The 21,962-nt window shown below is 39.6% G+C and overlaps 1 protein-coding gene across 1 annotated transcript; it reads right to left on the reverse strand.

Annotated features, from left to right (window-relative positions):
* Positions 1 to 1,242: 1,242 nt before the first annotated feature.
* LOC120738355 (sodium/potassium-transporting ATPase subunit alpha-1-like) lies at positions 1,243 to 19,442 on the reverse strand. Its single transcript, XM_040039566.1, has 23 exons — positions 19,318 to 19,442; positions 18,769 to 18,879; positions 16,162 to 16,221; positions 14,973 to 15,074; positions 14,769 to 14,870; positions 14,450 to 14,563; positions 14,119 to 14,253; positions 13,598 to 13,715; positions 13,223 to 13,491; positions 12,820 to 13,128; positions 12,250 to 12,384; positions 11,820 to 12,012; positions 11,499 to 11,674; positions 11,251 to 11,387; positions 10,695 to 10,845; positions 10,442 to 10,610; positions 10,213 to 10,367; positions 9,998 to 10,118; positions 8,648 to 8,793; positions 8,384 to 8,514; positions 3,134 to 3,235; positions 2,165 to 2,256; positions 1,243 to 1,436 (listed from the first exon to the last, which is right to left on the reverse strand). The coding sequence occupies exons 1-23, from the start codon at positions 19,327 to 19,329 to the stop codon at positions 1,408 to 1,410; spliced, it is 3,069 nt and encodes a 1,022-aa protein (XP_039895500.1). The 5' UTR covers positions 19,330 to 19,442; the 3' UTR covers positions 1,243 to 1,407.
* Positions 19,443 to 21,962: the final 2,520 nt, after the last annotated feature.

Consider the following 21,962-nt stretch of genomic DNA (forward strand, 5'->3'; position numbering starts at 1 on the left):
ACTTTAGCAAAAGTCTATGACCTGTTTGCCTAAATTATTATCATTATTATTAGTATTCTTTTTTATCAAAGAAGGCAAAGAACATCCAGTCACATGACAATACAACTACTAACTTCATGCTCATTACCCATGCATGGTTCAGTTGAAATAAACTCCAGAAAACTGATATCTATTCACCTTTTTGTTATAATTTATGTAAAGTATTACATGTTACATTGTAATACTGTATACAGACAACTTGCGTGATGCATTCATCTAGTTTTTAATCATATATACATTCATAATTAAAATAATACTCACAGCAAAGGCAACATTTGTTTCTTTAAATGTCTTTAAATATATAAGAAATGATCTTGCAACTGATTTTGAAGTTATGTTACTTCAGGAAATACCAAAAGCAGCAGCGCTAGTGTTTAAAAACAAAAACAAAAGTCAGAGTTGAGGTTTTTCTGAGGAGAAGATGTAGGTTTCTCTTCCAAACATGGACAAAGTTAAATAGAAATATAAATTTAATTGGTTTCGTTGATATGTTACTGGGAACCAAAAGGTTTGCAGCTATGACTGGAAACCCCACCTCAGCGTTCCTGTTGTTAGCAGAAAGCTAAAGCAAAGCTATAAAGTTTAGCTGAGATATTTAAGATTTAATGAATGATCAGGAAATGCACCTGAAATGACCTTGTTATCTCTAACTGCTCATCAGATTATTAGAAACAAAAGTAAACTTCATAAATGACTGGCCTGGAGCCAAAGAACGCTTTTGACTCTGATGTCCCGCACTAAACAAATATGTGCATTTTCTGTGTACTGGAGTGTGCAGTGAGCAGGAAAGGTTGTCTTAATGGCTGGCCAATGCAGGTTGTTGGATGTGACGTTTATGATTCTTTGTAGCCACTTGGCTATGCATGGTGCAGGGTGAGGTGGAGATGAGGTTGTTAAAGTACAACTTTAACAACCGGGGGGGGGGATTTTGTAAAATACTAGGAGGACAAGGAAAACATTTAAAATCTCAGAAATGAATGTGAGGATTACACAACTTAGTGTCCATAAAGTAATAAGTAAGTAGCAGGTGCCCCTAAACAAATCATCTCTAACTTCTTCTCAGAAAGTTAAAAACTTTGGAGAGTATTCACAGGCAAGATACTGAACCTTGGGGAAAAAAAACCCTGAGACAGTTTTTTTTTTCACTTTTAACATAACAAAGAAACTTACAAGAAAACTGAATAAAAATGCAGACAGCCTTGATTTTAGATTAGAAATACTTTATTTCGGTACACACATTCATAAAGATATTATTAATCTATCCATGCTTTGTGGTGTTTTTAGAGCTATAGCATCTCTAACAAACACTTAAGATAACATTAAGTAGTGATGAAACACACACTGCCTTCATGTCTGTCTCATGTTGGCTCAGTAGTATGTCTCCTTCTCCAACCAGCCTAAAAACCAAAGGAGACACGATTAGGGACATCATTTTTGTGAAATTTCACCTCACATTTTTTTTTAATTCTTTATGTTGTCCAAATGACAAAGATTTTTGATATAACTCTGTTGATTATGCATTTGTAATTAAATATGTAAAAGGCTTTAACATGGACAGTTTCACACAGCTGTATCAGAGCCAGCCCTGCATACAGATTCTGCTTAGATTCAAGCATCGTGACTGACTTTAACTAGTGGAGTTTAGAGTTTACTTTGGTTTCTTAAGATATTTAAAACTTTTGGACTTTTAGTACCTTTTTCTTTGCTGATGCTTGTAGTCTCAAGGTTAGTTTAAATGTTAACTAATGTAAATACATTTGGTGGAAGGGCTAAAAGGATTGATATTTGATCATGATTTTTAGTTTTTAGTTTTAAACAAATTATTAATTAAAATTATTAATAATAATGGCATTGAAAACAGGATTTATATTAATATGTGTCCAAAAAAAGCTAATGGATTTTTATATATATGAGATGCTCTCGCTTAAATAGATGGGGCCAAATGGAACTTAATAACTTATTAACCTATTTCTAGTCAGAGAAATTCCAAAGAATTTATGTGCAAGTAATTTTTTTAAAAATGGGTGAAAATAAGAAAGGGCTTTCATGAAGGAAAAAAATATGGATAAAAATGTGTCCTATGTGCCTCGTAAAGTGTTTGGTCATTCCTGAATAAAACTCTTACCTCCTGGGTGGTGTCTGAGGATATATTTTCTGATTTCATCATAAAAGAAGAGAAGGAAGCCGTGCGGTAATCCACAGAACCACCATAATGGCCTAAGGTTTGGATGGACAGACAGAGACTGAATTACAACTACTACACTGACATTATTTCTTTGACTCTGCTGAAGTGACTGAGGACATCAGGTGAGGAGTCCAAGGACAAAGGGAAACTTGAGTGCCAGAAGATTATGGGGGAGGTCTGGACTGGCATGAATGGTTTAAGGTAAACAAAGAGCAGTGAAGTCAAATGTAGCGTGGAGTTGGTCAATGAACTAAATCTAACAGGTCTGACTAACAGGTCACAGAACTGCACAGATGTCTGTCACCTTTAGACATTTTCTGATGACTGCAGTAGTGGGAGGTATCAGAGAAGGTGGTGAGAGTACAGGACTGTGGTGGACAACTTTTGTACTTGGCATAACCATCTGCTGTTTAATGTGGAAAAGACTAAGGAACTGGTTGATGATAGGAGGAGGACATGAACATCAGCGACCCCTACTTACATCCGTGGGGTCTGTGTGGAGGACTTAAAACACAAAAGCCTTCTATTAGGGAGGGGAAAGCTATCTTCTTTTTCAGAGAAAACATCTGCCAGAAGATGCGCAGGATGATTTATGAGTCTGTGTTGGCCAGAACCATACTCTATGATGCGATGCAGGGGCAGCAGATAACAGACTCAACTGATCCTGTCGATGTTATGGTGAATGTTGAAAACGACAGGAATTGGCTTGGGAACGTGAATGCCCGTACATAAATGAAGATGGCAAAGGAAACAGCCACAAACACCACAGAGAAAAGGACAATTGTGCATTAGGAATTAGTCATTATAATTGCTGAATTTTAAAAAAAAAATGCCTAGAAAGGGTATCTCTAAGCGTTCACACTATTGCCTAATGGAAAATCATAGTATTAGCTTATCTGTTTTACTCACTTCATAGGGTACATTTTCAGGGCAATGTCCATGCCTGGGCAGTATGACAGGAACACAGCAAGAGCCAGCTCCTCAAACATCCCAAAGATAAGGACATTGTTCCTGTACAAAAGAAAAATGTCAGTCAATATCAATAAAACTGAAACGATTCTTTAAATATTTGATTTGAGTGCTCTTTTTCTGTTCTGGAACTTGGTATATCCTTTGTTGTACTACATATATATTTAACATTGGCTCATTTTCTTTAATAAATAAAATATTAAGTTTCATGTATATCTATTTCAGCTTTTATGAAAGCTTTTAGCATGATTTGTGGAGTAATAAAATTTGAACCTGTTTGTGGAGCTTGTTCTTCAAATGGTTCGAGTTTTATACTTGTTCTAGGCTGTATGGATGCTGATGTCAGTCAGAAATGCTAAACAGAAGCCCCTGGTACTCCACCAACCCATTCATATGTCCATTCAGTGACACACCAGCCAAGGAACAAGCTCTGGAAATGGACAACTCTGTTCTGAGACATATGAAGCTGGAAACACTGGCAACCATAGTCACTTGTCTTCCAGGGCCCAGAGCAGGCGGCATTGAGGGAAATTTTAATCTGCTGCCTAACTTAAATTCTGTAAAATTATAATTCACGTCGGCAGTAATGAAGTCGATGTGCAACCACGCCAAAACAACGTTGGTAGTTTTCTCTGGTCCCCTCCTGAATCGGACCAGGAGTCACACGTTTAGCTGAATGTTCTTAAATTGCTGACTGTCTGAGTGGTAAACTTTCTGAAAGAAACAAAGTCTTGTTAGGAGAGACAGCATCCGTCCCACTTTGGATGGACCAGGTCTCATTTCTTAAAATCTGGCCAAATTTATTAAACATTCCAAAACGTGACTATCCAGAGTTTGGACCAGGAAGCAAAGTTGCGGTCTACACAGGCCAAGGGGAGAGTGTTGCAGCAATTTCCGGCTCATTAATCAACCAAAGAACCAGACATATTTTTAATCATTTGAAAGCCTGATTCTTAACCGTGTCCACCCCAGCTGAAAAACTAAAAAAAAGAAAAACAGTCTTATTTGTTATCATCTATCATCCACCTGGGCCTTATTCAGAGTTTCTGTCTGATTTCTCCAACTTTTTATCCGATTTAGTGCTCAGCTCAGATAAAATCATTATTGTGGGTGATTTTAACATCCATGTAGATGGTAGAAATGCCTCATCATGGTGTTTAATCTGTTAGACTCAACTGACTTATTTCAAAATGTAAAAGAACGCACCCGCCACTTCAGTCACACTGTAGATTTTGTTCTGACAAAGCGCACAGAAACTGAACATTTAACAGTGTGTCCTGAAAACCCTCTCTTGCCTGATCATTTCCTAATAATATTCAAATTTAGAATAATGGATTACACAGCCGTAGGGAGTAGATTTGATCACAGTAGATGTGAAATGGTATCTCAAAAATTTGGAAGATCATGATTTAGCCTGGAAAAGTAATCTGCTGCTTTATTTTTAAAAAAGCCCACCGTGAAGCTAGAACATCTTAATAATCATCACTGACTGAAGAAAATAAGAACCATAGTTTTCCCTTCAACACTGTAGCCAGGCTGACAAAAAGACAGAGCTCTGTTGAACCAACCATTCTTTTAACATTAGGCAGCAATAACTTCATGAATTTCAGGAAAGCCAAAACTAGGGAGCTAGGAATACAATAAACAGAAAAGGAACACGAGGGCTGGCACGACAACAGGCAGAGAAAAAAACAGGGCTAAAATACACAGAGTAATAATGAGGGAATGAGACACAGGAGGGAAACAGAGCTGGGAGTAATCAAATACACACAAGACAGGGAGGAAGCAAAACTATTGTGGCCAACCTTTACATGGAGGAAGTGGGAAGGAAGGCTCTTGGCTCTTTTAAAGGGAGTGTACCCAGCCACTGGTACAGATATGTGGACCACACCTGGGTCAAAATCAAAACCCAAGAAGTGGAATCCTTCACTGCTCTTTTTAACGTTCACCAGGGAAGACACAAAGGATGACTGTTTGCCATTCCAGGACTGTGCCGCGCACATTGAAGGGAATGGAAAACGGAAGTTTACTGAAAGCCCACACACACAGACCAGAGCATCCTATTTGACTCCCACCACCCTCTGGAACACAAACCTGGAGTAATCAGGACCCTACACCATCAGGCAGAAAATGTTCCCTCTAAGCCTGAAGGAAAAAAGAGGGAACGCACACATGTAAAGGAAGCTCTGAAACATGTGGTAATCCTAATGGGGCTTTCATCAAGTCAGCAAAGATGCACAGAAAAGGTCAGACACCAGCTAGGGAGGATCAGAAAGACAGACGTAACAACATTATCCTCCCCTATGTAGCCGGTGCATCAGAGAAACTCAGGAGAGTTTTCTTCAAGCACGACATCCCAGTTTACTTCAGACCCAGCAACACACTCAGACAGAAACTGGTTCATCCCAAAGACAAACTCCTAAACACAAACTTAGTGACATAGTGTGTGCCGAACAGTGTAGCGAGGAATGCCCAGACCTCTACATTGGAGAGACGAAACAGCCACTTCACAAGCGCATGGCACAACATAGAAGAGCCACCTCCATGGGACAAGACTCAGTTGTCCATCAGCATCTAAAGGACAAAGGTCACTCTTTAGAGGATGCCAATGTCATATTTTGGACAGAGAAGACAGTTTGAAAGAGGAATGAAAGAAGCCATCTATGTCCGCTGTGAATGACCATCTTTGAACAGAGGCAGTGGTTTACACCAACTGTCTGCCATCTGTAATCCAGTTATGAGATCCCAGATGCCTTAACGTCCACTCACATCCTGGGCCTTTTGACCACAGGAAATTGCGTGATAGGGTGGGACTAGGTTTCACAGCGGGCTCACCCTTGGCTGATTGTGACCCACACCCGTTTTCACACCTTGGCTCCTGTGATTAGGTAGAGGATCATTAGGGGGTCCATGTCCCTCTCGGTGGGTTACTCCCACAGAGCTTAAATCTAGGACTCGTCACCATTTGAGCCTAGAACTGATGAAGCTTCTCGGATGAGAGGTGAAACGTCTTCAAGCAACTTATAGAAGTCCAGATGCTTTTCTTTCCAAGCTCCTTAGACCAAAACTGAACACAATGAGCACTAGAAGAGGGACTTTCAAAATAAAACAGGAAACATGAGACATTCACAAAGAAGCGGACTTGACCCTGAGACAGGGAGACATGACTGACTGAGGAGACACAGGAGTTGCACAAACATAGAGACAATGGTACCTGACATGAAACGAAGAACACGGGGAAGGCGCAGAGTAAACACAGGCACAGAGACTATACACAAGCTATAATAAACACTGACACCCAAAACCACGAATAATACTAAATCAAAGAATATTACTTAAACTTGAAATACAAACACTGGGTGAAGGTTACAAGTGATCTTCTTATCTCTGTGCTTGTCCTGCTAGACAAGAGAGTTTAATCCTGTTGACCATAACATTTTATTACAGCAATTAGAGCGTGCTGTAGGCATTAAATATGCTGTGCTTCCCTTAGGTCAGCGGGTCTCATACTTTTGACATAATTCCCCACATGGCAGGAAGAAATATTTTCACGCCCCATCTAAACATCTAAACTAGCTGAGCCTTTATTTAGATAATAAACTAATTCACAATGAATCATTCAGTAATTAGTTTTAAACTGCTTTCATTTTAAACAGCTATTTGTAACTTTTGTCAGTAGACTGCTTCATTAGTCTGCACACTTCTTCAAAAAAGCAACAGGTTAAACAGAATGTGAATATAGAAAAATAAAGTTCAGTCTTATAAAAAAAAGAAATCCAGAAACTTGTGAACAGAGATAAAAACACGTTTAAAATAGAATGACTCCTGTCTCAGAGTGATGCTGAAAAACTTGTTCGTGGATTTACTACTTCCAGGCTGGACTACTGTAATTCATTATTATCAGGATGTCTGAAACTTTCAGTTGATCCAAAATGCAGCAGAAGAGTACTAACAGAGACTAGAAAGAGAGAGCATATTTCTTACATATTTTTTGTCTTCATTGGCTCCCTGTTAAATCCAGAATCAAATGTTAAAACCTTTTCTTCAAATACAAGGTCTTGATCAATCAGTGCCCATCTTATCCTAATGACCTTACACTACCATATCACGCCATTAAAACTCTTTGCTCTCAAGCTGCGTGAGAGAGTATTTAAAAGTAGAACGGGAGACAGAGCCTTCAGCTTTCTGTCATGGTCCAGCAGCCCTCATCGCTCGACCTGCCCGTTGTGTCTGAGTGTGTGTTTTTGCTGCTACTCCCCTCACATCTCTCTCTCCCTGTTGTGTGTGCTTTTGTGTGGGAATTTTGCATCCCTGGAGGTTTTGGCGCTGAGTATTGTTCAGCGCTGAAGTGTTCACTCACTGGAGCCAGCCACACCTGCTGCTCATCTGTTGCTGCCATCTGCAGCTGATTACCGTCATCGGCAGCATCCCTACTTAACAGTGTATTGAACTCGTCAGTATGGCAGTGGATTGCTTAATGAAAACCTTGTTTGCTGGTGGATTGCCTAGCAAACAAGGTTTTCTAGGCAATCCATCTATGTCCGCTGTAAAACATAGTGTGTTTTGTCTTCACTATGAATCTGGAGCTGAGTTGTTTTCATGGGAGTGGAGCCAGTGTTTTGGAATTGGAGTTGCTGTTTCACGATTCCCACCATGGACACAAGCACTGTTTGGGATTTGGGAGAAATCACCATGGGAACCACAGTGCTGGGACTTGCGCATTTTTTAACCCTGTAAATAAACTCACTGTCTTTTCTTGGAGGAGTTCTGCATTTGGGTCTCATTACCTCAAACCTGACGCTTTCAGACCCCTCTTCCTTGGAACCAGCTCATGAAATAGGGCTAAGCTACCCATGATGCATTGTTATTTTTCATCTTTGGCTCTCTTCCACAGCATGTCTTTGTCCTTGCTTTCTCCCCTCAACCTAACTGGTATTTCCCCCCTGAGCCTGGTTCTGCTGGAGGTTTCTTCCTGTTAAAAGGGAGTTTTTCCTTCCCCTTCTTGCCAAAGTGCTTGCTCGTAGGGGGCCATATGATTTGGGTGTTTTTCTTTGTTTTATTGTAGGGTCTTTACCTTATGATATAAAGCGTCTTGACGCAAATGTTTTTGTGATTTGGCACTTAATACAATTGAATTGAAAAGTTCTATCACACCCATTGGAGCTCTTTCGGATCTTGATGTATACGTACTTCATTCCTTGCTGCAAAATGGAGTTCCTCCTTGTTTTACAGATCAGCAGATCGGCCACCTGGACAATCACAATACTGGAGAAGAAGGCTGTGTGGCAGGTGAACTCCAAGATCTTTCTGCTCTCATATGTCTGGTGTATAAAAAAAGAGATGAAAAGATTGGAATGTTTTTGATTTTGAGCACTGAAACTTCAGTGGACTGTACCGTAAAGTTTGATCATTTTCACAGTCCAAAGTACAGCTAGTAACACAAGTCAGACTGACCCACTCCTGCCCATAGCTGTCTTCTAGGTCATTTAGAAATCTGTTATCCCAGAAGATTCTGAGTCCCATGAGATCCAAGGGCAAAAAACCATTTTCAGCCAGGACGACAAAATATGTGAAGAAGCCAGCTGAGGCCTGTATCATGCCTACCATGAAGAAAACAACAGAAAACGTCAATGGATTCTTATCAGAGAAAGTTTGAACTTTTTATTTTACAACTGTGACAGTTTCTTCATAAATAAACATGAACAAATATGACACGTCAATGTCATTCTATGCAAAGCCAAGGTAAATAGATATAATGGATAGAGAATTCAAAGATTATGACACAGAACCAAACCACAGCAGGAAATATTTGGGAATACTTTACAAATGTGATATTGAAATTGATCACAAAATGTAAAAAAAAACCAATTATTGTTAATTGAATTTGGACCTATTAAGTTTCTTCAATCTTCATTCTTAAACATCTTCCTTTTTGAACATTTTTCAAATGAGAAACTTTTTACAAACTTTGTATTGTTACTTTTGCGACAATTGTGACCAGAGAATGGTACAAGAATGCACACACAAGAAGGCCCTGAGTAAATGTGGTTATCCCAACTGAATATTTGTCAAAGCTGGGAAGGCACCAAAAGAAAGCTCCAGCTGATCCAGGAGAGAAGGACAACCGCAGTCGAAGCCAAAACCCGTACTGATCCCATATGTGTCAGGAGTATCGGAAAAGTTGAGACGCATTTTTTTCTAAACACTGTGTCTTTGCAGCTTTTAAACCTCAAAACACGCTGCGCCAAAAATTGGTCCACCCCAAGGATCAGGTCCCCTGACACAAACAGAGTAGCATAGTGTACACTGTTAAGTGCCAAGAGGATAGCCAGGATTTACACATCGGGGAAACCAAACCACCTCTGATGAAGCAGATGGCACAAGAGTGAAGAGCTACCATCTTACAATGCTGTGATTGCAGCCATTACCCAACTCTCTGTGAATGGTACTCATGGCCATTGATCAGTGGTTGTTGATCAATAATCAATAATAATGACAATTTGCATATTAATGATCATGAAACTGACCTCACTGCCCAGTTTTCATTTAATGTTGCTAGTTTCATACGTTATGCAAATGTACCGTTTTATAACGTTGGAGACTTCTTCCGTCTCAGTCAGTTGAGACAGAAGAAGTCACTTGGATGAGTGATGAAACATTTCTCCTACTGAAAACGGGAAATCCAGATTCACAGAATCAACTTTTGGGGATTTCTTTACCTGTATGATGGAGCATGCATCAAGACATAATACAGCAAATAGGAACAGAATAATTAAAGGTTTAAAAGTATAAATAATGTGTTACCAATCTGTCCATAAGCCATACTGATGAGTCTCTCATTCACCAGCCTGTCTGATGCATTTCTGGGCTGTCTCTTCATGATGTCACTCTCAGCTTGTTCATAAGCCAAAGAAATTGCAGGGACCTGTGACACCACAAGTAAACAAAATCAACCCATAACTGCATTATCTACCATTTGAACCTCTACATAGAACAGGATGAAGAGCCAAACAGCTCACCAAATCAGTTCCCAGATCAATACAGAGGATGGTGACGGTTCCCAGGGGCAGAGGGATGTTGGCGATCACAAAGAGGAGGAAGGGTGACATCTCAGGGATTTTACTGGTCAGAGTGTAGGCGATGGACTTCTTCAAGTTGTCAAAGATCAGACGGCCTGAACAAAGTAATTTAGCAGATTTAGTGATGCTTTGTATTTTATATAATTCGACATTTTTCCCAAGGTCTTACCTTCTTCCACTCCAGTTAAAATGGAGGCAAAGTTATCGTCCAGCAGGATCATGTCAGCAGCCTGTTTGGAGACATCAGATCCAGCGATGCCCATGGCGACACCGATGTCAGCTTTCTTCAGAGCTGGAGAGTCGTTCACACCATCACCTGTCACGGCCACAATGGCTCCCTGGACAAGGAATAAAGTGTTTTTTACAAGTCACAAATAAAACACTTGTCAAACTGTGTCTGTGAGAATCCCCCTGATGCTCACCTGTCTCTGGCATCCTTCCACAATGATCAGTTTCTGTTGAGGGGAGGTCCTGGCAAATACAATTTCAGTGTGGTTCCTCAGCACATCGTCAATCTCCTCTGGGGTCATGTCTTTAAGCTCCCCACCATGGATGACACAGGCCTTAGCATCCCTGTAGATTAGATTACAACAGTGTAAGTATAACAGCAGTTGTTATCCAACGTCCTGTGTCTGAGCACAGGGCATGATGAAGACAAGATGAAAACATTGGTATAGAACAAAGACTGAATCAACCCTGGCAAAAAAAGAAAAAAAAAGATGGTATGTTAAGCAAAAAGCAACATTAGAAAATATTCGACTTCAGAAAATGTTGGATTCCTGCTGCATATGAATCACATTTTCCCCCACACAACAGAAGTGTTATTACACTTGTATTACAAAGAATTAAAGTGTCAGAGAAAATACAGTATTTTCATGTAAAAGGCATTTTTGCTTTACAGATTACATGACCTCTGTTTATGAACAGTAGCTGCTTATCCTCAAAGTTAGCTAAATAAATCTTGATAAGAGAACTAACCTAGGGTTGACCTCTGAAACTGGAACATTCAAACGGGCAGCAATGTCTTCAACAGTCTCATTGCCTTCTGAGATGATACCCACACCTCTAGCAATAGCCTTGGCTGTAATTGGATGGTCACCTGTGATCATGATGACCTGCAAGGATTGAGGAGATAAAATGTTTAAAGTTTATGTGCAGAATTTGTTTTATAAACTATATCCAAAAAAAATCTAAATTTGAGATGTTCTTTCAAACAGTTATCATACCTTGATTCCAGCACTCCTGCATTTACCAACAGCATCGGGCACAGCAGCACGAGGAGGGTCAATCATGGACATGAGGCCAGTAAAGCACAGGTTCTCAGTGGGGAAGTTCACATCATCAGTGTCAAAAGCAAAGCCTTCTTTGAACTGGTCATCAGGCAAGTGAAAGTGGCAGAAACCTATAAGGCACAAATAAAATGCGATTGAGATTCAATTGTCTGTTCAGAATCAATCAGAATCTGTATCTGTTATGGTCTGGGAGGAAAGCTGCCTCGTTTCTCTCTGTACTGTACTCAACATGGTTGAAATGAAAATAAACTGTACCCAAAACTCTCTCTCCAAGACCTCCCAACTCAAGATAGGCACTATTGAAGGCATCTTTTAGTTCGTCGTCCAGAGGCTGCTCTTTGCCATCAAGCATGATGGTGGCGCAGCGATCCAAAATCCTCTCTGGAGCTCCTTTCATCACCAGCAGATGCTTGGTTTCTCCGGGGGTTGTGTTCTTATGAATAGAGAGCTGTGGGACAGCAGAAAGGCTGGATTTAAATGCAGGTCTTATCTATACTATCAGTGGTTTATGTAATGCAACATGACTATGTTGTTCTACACTCTTGTGCCCATAACTGTTTATCAAAGATGGGCACAGCTTCCAGGAAACAGGTGGACTCTTAGGTGGAGTCACACATATAAACTAACATACAATCTTTATATACAATATCATTTTAAATTTTAATACATTGTGTGGATTGTTTACCTGGTATTTGTTTGTGGAATTAAAGGGAATCTCAGCAATTTTGGGGTATTTTTCTCTCATTTCACTAACAGATCCACAGCACAGCTCGATACACTTCAGCAAAGCAGCTTCTGAGGCATCACCAGCAATATTTCTCTGTGGGTTTTAGCAAAACCAGAAACAGATTATATTGATCATGGATCAAGTGCCTTTTTTTAATAACAATATATTGCAAATAAAAATGAATGAGCAATAAATAACAATATAATAGCTCGAATATTTGTTGGTGAATAAACAAATAAATTTACAACATTGACAAAAAGAAACCTGTAACCACACATATTATACAAATACTATTTGCAATAAATTACCCACCCTGTCACATTTAGTGGACTCACAGTGCAAGAAATACATATGTCATATATGGTAGATCCAACAATCTCACTGGCCACCTCTTGCTATGGCTCAAGCTGTATATTTAAAACAGCTGCATGTGCTATGCTATAGATTCTGCAAAGATTTACTGCAGATGTGTAATTTATGCATTAGAATTTGATAATTAGAGGAGTTTTAAAGATGAAAGTTTCTCACCTTCAGAATGGGAACATCGTTTTGGCCAGCCAGGAAGACGGCACGGTTGCAGAGTCCGGCGATTCTGGACAGAGCAGTCCAGGTGGGGGAGCTCTTTTGAAAAGCGACACCGCTCTGGTTCTCAGTGGTGTCAGCCTCATGGATCTGGTTGTCAAACCACATGTGAGCCACGGTCATTCTGTTCTGGGTCAGGGTGCCGGTCTTGTCAGAGCAAATGGTGGAGGTAGAGCCCAGAGTCTCGACAGCCTCTAGGTTCTTCACCAGGCAGTTCTTCTTGGCCATACGCTTAGCAGTCAGAGTCAGACACACCTACAGACAAAACGTAAGTTTTCAAAACTGTAAACTATGACAACAATAAATTGAAAGGTATTTAAAGAGAGTGTCATTAGACACCAAAACTCACAGTGACAGTAGCCAAAAGACCTTCTGGCACGTTGGCAACAATGATACCAATGAGGAAGATAACACCATCTAGCCAGCTGTATCCAAGGATGACGGAGAGGATGAAGAAAGTAAGACCCAGGAAGACGGCCACTCCAGTGATGATGTGGATAAAATGCTCAATCTCAATGGCAATGGGAGTTTTTCCAGCTTCAAGACTGGAAGTAAGGGTGGCGATACGGCCCATGATAGTATTATCTCCAGTGTTGATGACGATTCCTCTGGCTGTGCCTGAACAGACGATTGAAATCCATTGATCAATGGAACATGCTTGTGGGCAATATAATAAATATTGTACATAAATTTCTCTATCAACCACAAGCTGTTCATACTCTACCTTCTACACAGTTGGTGGAGAAGAAAGCAATGTTCCTGGTTTCCAGTGGGTTTTCATGGGAGAAATCTGGAGAACGAGTCTGGGGCTCTGATTCACCAGTCAGGGAGGAGTTGTCCACCTGAGAGATTAAAAAGAAAGTAATACAGGTAAAACAAACACATGAATACTATTTAATAAATATGAATTTGACTTAAGGAATAAATGGGAACTGGTATGATGTTTGAATGAATCACAAAAATGCTACTCAGAATAAAGAGCACCACATGCATCAATATACTTAGCAACTTAACATCCATGCATAAAAATGTTTCAGCTGAGCAATCAACTTGCATGCAAAAGATTAGCTAATGTAAATGGACTGAGGGCTGAGCTCGACTCTGTCGCCGGCCATAACTAAACTATGTCTAAAACTAACTAAACATCACAGCATGTCTTCTTCTCATTTAAATAAATAATAGTAGATATCAAACACATGCTCTACAAAAATGTTTGGTGGCATTAAGAGTATTTGAGATACAGACCTTGCAGCCGTGAGCAGAGATGATTCTCAGATCAGCAGGGATCCGGTCTCCTCCTTTCACCTCCACTAAATCTCCAAGCACCACCTCCTCGGTGTTGATGCTTTTCTTCTCTCCGTCACGGATAACCAGGGCTTGCTATGAAATCAAAGATTTTAGGAATTTTTGATTAACTCGGTTTGATTTTAATCTCAGCAGCAAAGTTTCAGATGATAAAATGTATCATCAGTGTAGAACTTTTCCCTTAAGACTGTGCAAAAAATACTGCAGTTTCTTAATTCATATGAGCTGTAAATATGTTGAATTTACATTAGTTTTCCTTTCAGTGTCTAACCTGTGGGACCATGTTCTTAAAGGAATCCATAATCCTGGAGCTCTTGGCCTCTTGGTAGTAGGAGAAGCAAGCCGTGATCATGACAACAGCAGAAAGCACAACCCCTAGGTACAACTACATAAAGATAGAAGAGAGAGTTAGGTGGTACAGCAAACAGTGGTACCGATTGTTTATCTTCATGCATGCTCAATCATCCAGTGAAGGTAGTCCCAAAAAGTTGATTCTTTTCAACTGAAAAGGTTACATCCAGATGAACAGAATCAACTTTTTGGGATGCACATTATTTAGTAGATAACAATTCAGATAAAGACTTGCTTACATTATCATTTCCAGGGTTCTCCTCTGAGGCAACCTGGATAGCGTAAGCCAAGAAGCAGAGGAATGCACCAATCCACAGCAGCATGCAGAAACCACCAAACAGCTGGAAACCAGGGGAAAAAACATTCAGGCTTTGCTTGTTGTTCTCACTTTTTTGCATTTCAAATATCTGAATTCAAACACAGATTTGTGGTTTGACTCTAACCTGTTTGCAGAACTTGACCCACTCGGGTGTTGTGGGAGGAGGTGTGAGGGCGTTGGGGCCATCTCGTGCCAGGATCTCTTTTGCTTTGGATGAAGAAAGACCCTAAAAACAGTGTCTCGGTTACTCCAAGCTCAAAAGACTTGTCTGTACAAGTGGAGTACACTACAGTTCTTTCCTACCACAGTAATATTATAGCATACAGGTCCTATGACCCTTTTAATTGTGTGTTTTGTGGGTCGTTGAGGAGTGTTTTTATTTTATTTATTTTTTGTCATGTCCATCTAATGTCAGAAAAAGAAGTTAGACTTGACTTTTTTGCAATCATTTCACAGTGTTTCTTGGATAATACACCTCCAACAATGGCATTACTTCACAAATAGCCTGGTAAGTTGACAACGCATTGAATGCAAGCAAAATACACCAACTGCCAAATCTTCCCTCCCCTCTCTCCTTATCAGCTGTGGGGAAGAAGCTGTTCCGGTACTAAGACCACCAGGTACCGGAACAGCTTCTTCCCCACAGCTGTCAGACTCCTGAACTCTGCCTCCTGACATCTGACCCACGTTAAACTCATGGACTGAACATACACACACCCACAACCACCTACACACACACACAATGGACAACTGTACCCTCAAACACACAATAATAACATGGACTGAACCACCACTCACAACCACTAGCACTAGCACCTCTGTAGAAACTATCTACACCCTCACTTATCTTAACTGCACTACTGTATAGCTCTGTGTAAATAATCATTCTGTACATTCGATAATCTTTAATCCTACAACTGTTTACAACTTGCATAGTTCCCATTTCTGTATAGCTGTATATCTCAGATTCTGTAAAGTTATTTATTTCATATTCTGTATAGTTTTTCATATTTATATCCTGTTCATATCTTGTACATAGCTTGTACTCACTACAGCCTGTACATACTTATAGTTATAGAATATTCACAACATACTTCATACCGTGTACATTATAACATACCATAATAGACCCATTTCTGTAATATACTCACATATCTATATTATTGCTAATATATATTGTAATATATCTATATCACTAAAGCACTTCTGGATGGATGCAAACTGCATTTCGTTGCCCTGTACCTGTGCATGTGCAATGACAATAAAGTTGAATTCTATTCTATTCTATTCTATCACACATTTGGAGTGCTCACCCTTGTCAGGTCAGTTCCATATTTTCTGTGAAGTTCATCAAAGCTTAATTTGTGGTCATCCTAAGGTGAAGCAAAGACAGAAAGAGACAGAGAGATGCATTTTTAAAAACAAGTCAAAATCCCAGTGATTGTGAAGCTGCAGCTATAATCTCCTTTGAGAAAAATCTTTTGTAAACTTCCCCGTGTCCTCCAGAGGGACACAGAGAGCATAAAAAAGACTAAAAACTGCGCATTATGGCTACATTTTGGTCCATGGAGAGATTAGCTAAAGCAAACAGTCAAGTAAGACTAGAATCTGTCTGTGAATGGAAACAATGTTGCTGCTAATAACCACTCTTTTAATATCTGACTGATGTTTCCTCCCAAGAGTTTTGCTAATTTTTTTTGACATTGCAGTTGAATTTCCCAGCAGGGGCGTCAATCCTCACAAACTTGTAGCTGAACTTTAATCAACATAAATTCTAATGAAAGAAATTAACATTGATTTCATGACGTTGATCATGCACATTTGTAATTAGCCCCAAAAAATTATTTCAGCAATTTCATTAGTGTCAAAGAACAACTTACTGTAGTCTTAATACAGAATACAAGACACAACAGGAACAATATTCTCTATCTGCATTTTGACTTGATGCAGCATGTCATATCTTTTATATATATATATATATATATATATATATATATATATATATATCTGACCAAAGTGCCTCAAGGCTGTATGGTGACCCTTTGCTAAATGCTGTCTACACAACTTTGAAACCATCCGTACCTCCAACACTATTGTTACAATTGCGGATGACATGACTGCCATCTGACTTTTAACTGTAAGCAACGAAAACACATACAGGCAGGATGTTCACAATCTGACATCATGGTATGTGAGCAACATCTTGTCTCGAACTTCAGATGCCAGGTGGTCACCATCACAAGGCACCTTTACACTGCACTTGCACTGTTGTTTAAGGAAGTTGATCCAGTACTTATGTCCTTCTATGTGACATTAGTATAAATGTAATTTTGGTATGCTTGTAAAATTACAATAAAGGTCTTTAACCTACAAGTTCACTTTGACTTTAAAAAATTAAAGGTTCAATCGTCTGCTGCTCTGAGTAGGTTGAATACAAAATGATGCATTTCATTAATATTTACTTCAATGAGAAGTCTTCAGCTTGGATGAAGTGTGACCAGTCACATTTATAAGCAGTTTTTACAGTGACATGAGAAAACGGGTGTGGTTGCATGGTTCACCCAATAAGCCATTTTCCTTACCAAATGTGCCATAGATAATGTGAACATGCCATACACTACTGTTGCTACTATTGCAGCTCGAGAACACTTCTCCACTGATTTTGATGTTCCTACTCAAAAAACCCACATTTTCATCATGTTTATATGGAACTGAGATGTCCTGTAGCACATCTTTGAGCTCAAGTTAAGATATAGGACGGTGATCATTAATATGCAACCAAGACGTGGCTTTAATCACCTAATAACAATCTGCTGGGTGGCATTGTGCAGGAGGGTCATTGGCTGGATTCAAGAAACTAGAACATCAATCATGTATGTACGCCAATCATTCATCACAATCCTTGTCAAGCTTGTCAACGTCAAGGTCATACAATCTTAGCCTTGAGCATTATCTGGGTTAAGAACCACTTTAATACTGTGTGTAAGTTTAAGTCAGTTCTGACTAATACTGGAGGAGGAATATTATTCTCGTGAACAGAACAGATGGATGGCAGAGAGCTTCCCATGGACTAAGCTCACCGGGCCTTCTGATGGACGATTATTCTCAAAATTATTTGACAGAATATCATGTTCTGTCAAAGTAGCATCTTTTGTTGTTTTAGCAGCGTACAAGAATCACCAGCAAAATATTTTAATCCTCTATTTGCTTTCTATTTGGTTACGAACTGACATGGCCAAGGTCACTATCCCTCAAAACCCCGCAGGCACCATGTTATTGTTATGAAATAATTTGTCATCCCTTTGTTTGCCTTGTGATGCTTCCCCAGTGATGCAATTTCATCAGTGACCTTGAGAAGCGACCAAGACACCGGTTCAGAGCAAGAAAAGGCTGACAGTGGTGAAACTAGCTGTTCTGCTGGTTGTCGGATATATCTACATGTGAATTCAAACCCACCTAAAACTTTATCAAAGTGATTTTATAAATATGGACAGTTGAATGATATAGGTTTACTGTATGTGGATACAAGATTAGATATCATTTAATAAAATAAAAAATAATATATAAATATAACCAGCTCCTTCACTCAGCATTTAAACCTTCTTTAGATAGCATAACTTAAAAGTTCATTTATAACTGCCAACATCTTAACAACTTAACATGGGATGGTACACAACAATGTTTATGAAGTACAGCTTGGACAGCCAGAGCTCATGCTCTAGCTGTAACATGGACTGAATAACGCTGTCCTTAAGCCCATTTCATTAAAGTCATTCCATTCAATGCCTCTTTCTTTCTTAATTAAGATGAATATTTGCACGTTACAAACTCTTTATAGCGTTTGCAGAAGTTGTGTTTGTGTGCTTGAGTGTTACCTGACAGATAATCACAGAGTGGCTGCACAAAAGAGGAGTACTCACCAGATCAACTTCTTTTTTCAGGTCCTCCGTATCCTTGGATTTTTGACCCTTCTTGGTTGTTTTTTCGTCATTGTCTGAGGTGTTCGCCAGTTTGTAGTCATCATTCATTCGCTGGAATGAACAAAGTGGGACAAAATGAAGTTCTAAATAACATTCAAAACATGTGAGAAGATTTCCCTGAAGCTTCTTCTTCTATTTATTCAGAAAGCTGCAGAAAACCACCTTAATTAATTATTATTTGTAATTATTGGTAATAATTAATAGAAAATATATTGTTGATTGGCATGCTGTTAATCATTAGAACAGTTTGCATACATAATTTTAAAATATGGTTTCAGATAGTTTTTAAAGCTGGAAGGTTTTGACATAAGAATGTGATATTAAGGTCCAGTGAAAATATAAAAGCTTAACTGAAAACTCATAACCAAAAACTGAAATGAATTTAAAGCTAAAAAAAAATGTAAAAAAAAAATTAAAATTAAATTAAAGAGCCCAGACTTAGTCCAAATGAAGTCTAAACTCCAGGTTAAAACATGTGACAACACTTACTTTCGATCCCATGGTTGCAGTGCAGTCTCTATCCTTCAGTCTGCCCAGAGCAGAGACTATTGGTTACTCATTTTAGCCTACCTTTATACCTGGATAGGAGGAGCTTAGGGGAATGGTGGTTAGAGGACAAGGGATGAGCACAGTTGGGGAGGTCAGTGGTATAGGGAGGCAAGCTCCCATGATCTAAATGAACTCCTCCCACACCTGAGTTTTTGGTTCAGCCACTATCACTCATGCTTGTCAAGTACTAGGTAGGTCTTCCGCTTGATGGCTTTCTTCACCTCTAGTATCCACTATTTTGTCTGAGGGATCCCACCACTGCAGTATCAGGAAGAGAGGTGCAAAATATAGACCATTAAGACTCAGTATCCCTCCTTCTCTCTCAGAATGCATCCTCACTATACATTTCAGCACATCAAGCCTGAATGTTGTTTGATTTTCACTTCATGAGTAGAGTGGATAGGCTCCATCCCCACTCTGAAAGTGGATGGATGGAGGGATTGAAGGATGGATCGACTTATCAGGTCTCATCTAGTAATAAAATGCATGATCTGACTAGAGACATTTCAAATTTCTGTATTCTTGTACAAATCCACAATACAAAAAGACTTGCTGGTTCAGCCAGAATTTCATCACAGATCGATGGTGCAACCAAAGGAAATTTGTAACCCTGATGACCCTTATGAAACCAACCTGTGATCTTCCTGCTTAGGAAGAAATGACTGTCCTTGATAGCTGGCTGGGACACTGTGAGTTGTTGGATATGTTTGTTGTAAATTCATGACTGTATGCAATCACTGGATTTTGCAAGATGAGGAAGGGTGAGGAAGGAAATAGTAAAACGGAGGGGGGGGTGAAACATGAAAAATCTCCAGTAGTATTATTAAAGAAGTGTATAAAGGACAGTGAAAGGGTTGTTATTAACTCACTGGACCTAGATGACAGACTATTTGACTGTATAAAAATGCATACATAACTGCAGCATTAATTCCTTTCTCTTGTGATTCTGGAAATTTCTTAAAAATTAACACATCTGTCTGTGGAAGATGTTATAGAGATTAGAAACCTTGCTGAGATCATAGACGCTGACCACATTCCAGCAACAATTCAACAGCATATTTAAAACCAAAAAAAAAAAAAAAAAAATCACACATGGAAGATTAGTATGGAAGATAGTCCTAACCCATGGCTGGGTTGGCCAAGTAGTGCCTGCCGGTCACAAGCCTGGATACATGGGGAGGTTTCCATCAGCAAGGGCATCTAATTGCCAAATCAGACATATGGGTCATCATGAGATGATCAGAATGAGACCTCCGTTCAAAATTGGTCTGGTCTGGATTAACAACGACTGCCTATAGTTTTGTTGACCAGAAGGTGGAAATTGTTTGGCGGTAGACAGAGGAGGAGGAGGTAAAGGGAAAGGCGTGTTGGGAGGCAGAGAAGGAAGTGAGAGTAGGTACTTTAAATGGAGGGATGATGACTGGTAAAGAGAGAGCTGGCTGATATGAAGAAAATGAAGGTAGTTTTAATGTCCGTGTAAGAAACCAGTTGGAAGGGAAGCAAGGCCAGAAGCATTAGATTCAAACTGCTTTGCGATCGTGTAGATTGGAAGAGAAATAGAGTAGGGGTTATCATGAAGGAAGATTATGTAAACAGTGTTGTGCTGAATGTTGTCCCACAGGTTAAATGAATTTAGTAGACTTCTGGATGAATTGGCAGAGATTGGTGATTGGAGCGGACTTCAGTGGATATGTAGGTAAATGGAACAGGGGTGATGAGGAGGTGATGGGTGGGTATGATGTAAAGGAGAGAAATGCAAAAAGGGAAATGGGAAAAGAATGAAATGGAATTTCAAGAAGACTAACATAGGGTGAAGGTAAGAGTGGAGGAAGGTCCACACTGGTGGCCTAAATGTTATGCAGAAGATGCAACCTGGCATACAGAATATTTTAAGGTGATGAAGAAAGCTGAAGGAGCTTTTTAACCTCACATGATCTCAGCCAGAGCGACGGGCTTCAGGTACTCCTTGTTCCCAAAAACTGCTTCCTCTGTGGAAGCTGTGTTAGTGCAGCGGTCCCCAACCTTTTTTGCGCCACGGACCGGTTTATGTCTGACAGTATTTTCACAGACCGGGGTTTAAGGTGTCGCAGATAATATAACAAATGAAACCAGTACCTGTACCAAAAAAAGTTAGATTTATTCAAAACACATGGGAAAAGACACAGGGAAACAGAGTAAACGATAAAGAAAATAATAACAATAAAAACTGATAAAAAAAACAAAAAACAAATACCCTGAAAACCATAAATTTCACCCCCGAGCCTCAACTCTCGCGGCCCGTTACCAAATGACTCACAGACCAGTACCGGTCCATGGCCCAGGGGTTGGGGACTGCTGTGTTAGTGGGATCCAGGAGATCCCAAAAGCATCCCGTCCCCAACTTCAAAGCCAAACATAATTCTTATTCTTTGGTGTCATCAAACTCCTCCCTTCATCTATTTCAGCCACCTGTCTTGAAAAGGCAATTTCTTATCAAATTTTCTGAAACAAAACTAAATATCAGTTAGCGCATGTGTTCTTGTGAATCAAATGTATTATACAAGTATTTCTGAGCCACAGTGTCATCAAAGATCTATGGTGCAACC

Source organism: Simochromis diagramma, unplaced genomic scaffold (genome assembly GCF_900408965.1).
Source record: "Simochromis diagramma unplaced genomic scaffold, fSimDia1.1 OVJJ01000411.1, whole genome shotgun sequence".
NCBI lineage: Eukaryota > Metazoa > Chordata > Actinopteri > Cichliformes > Cichlidae > Simochromis > Simochromis diagramma.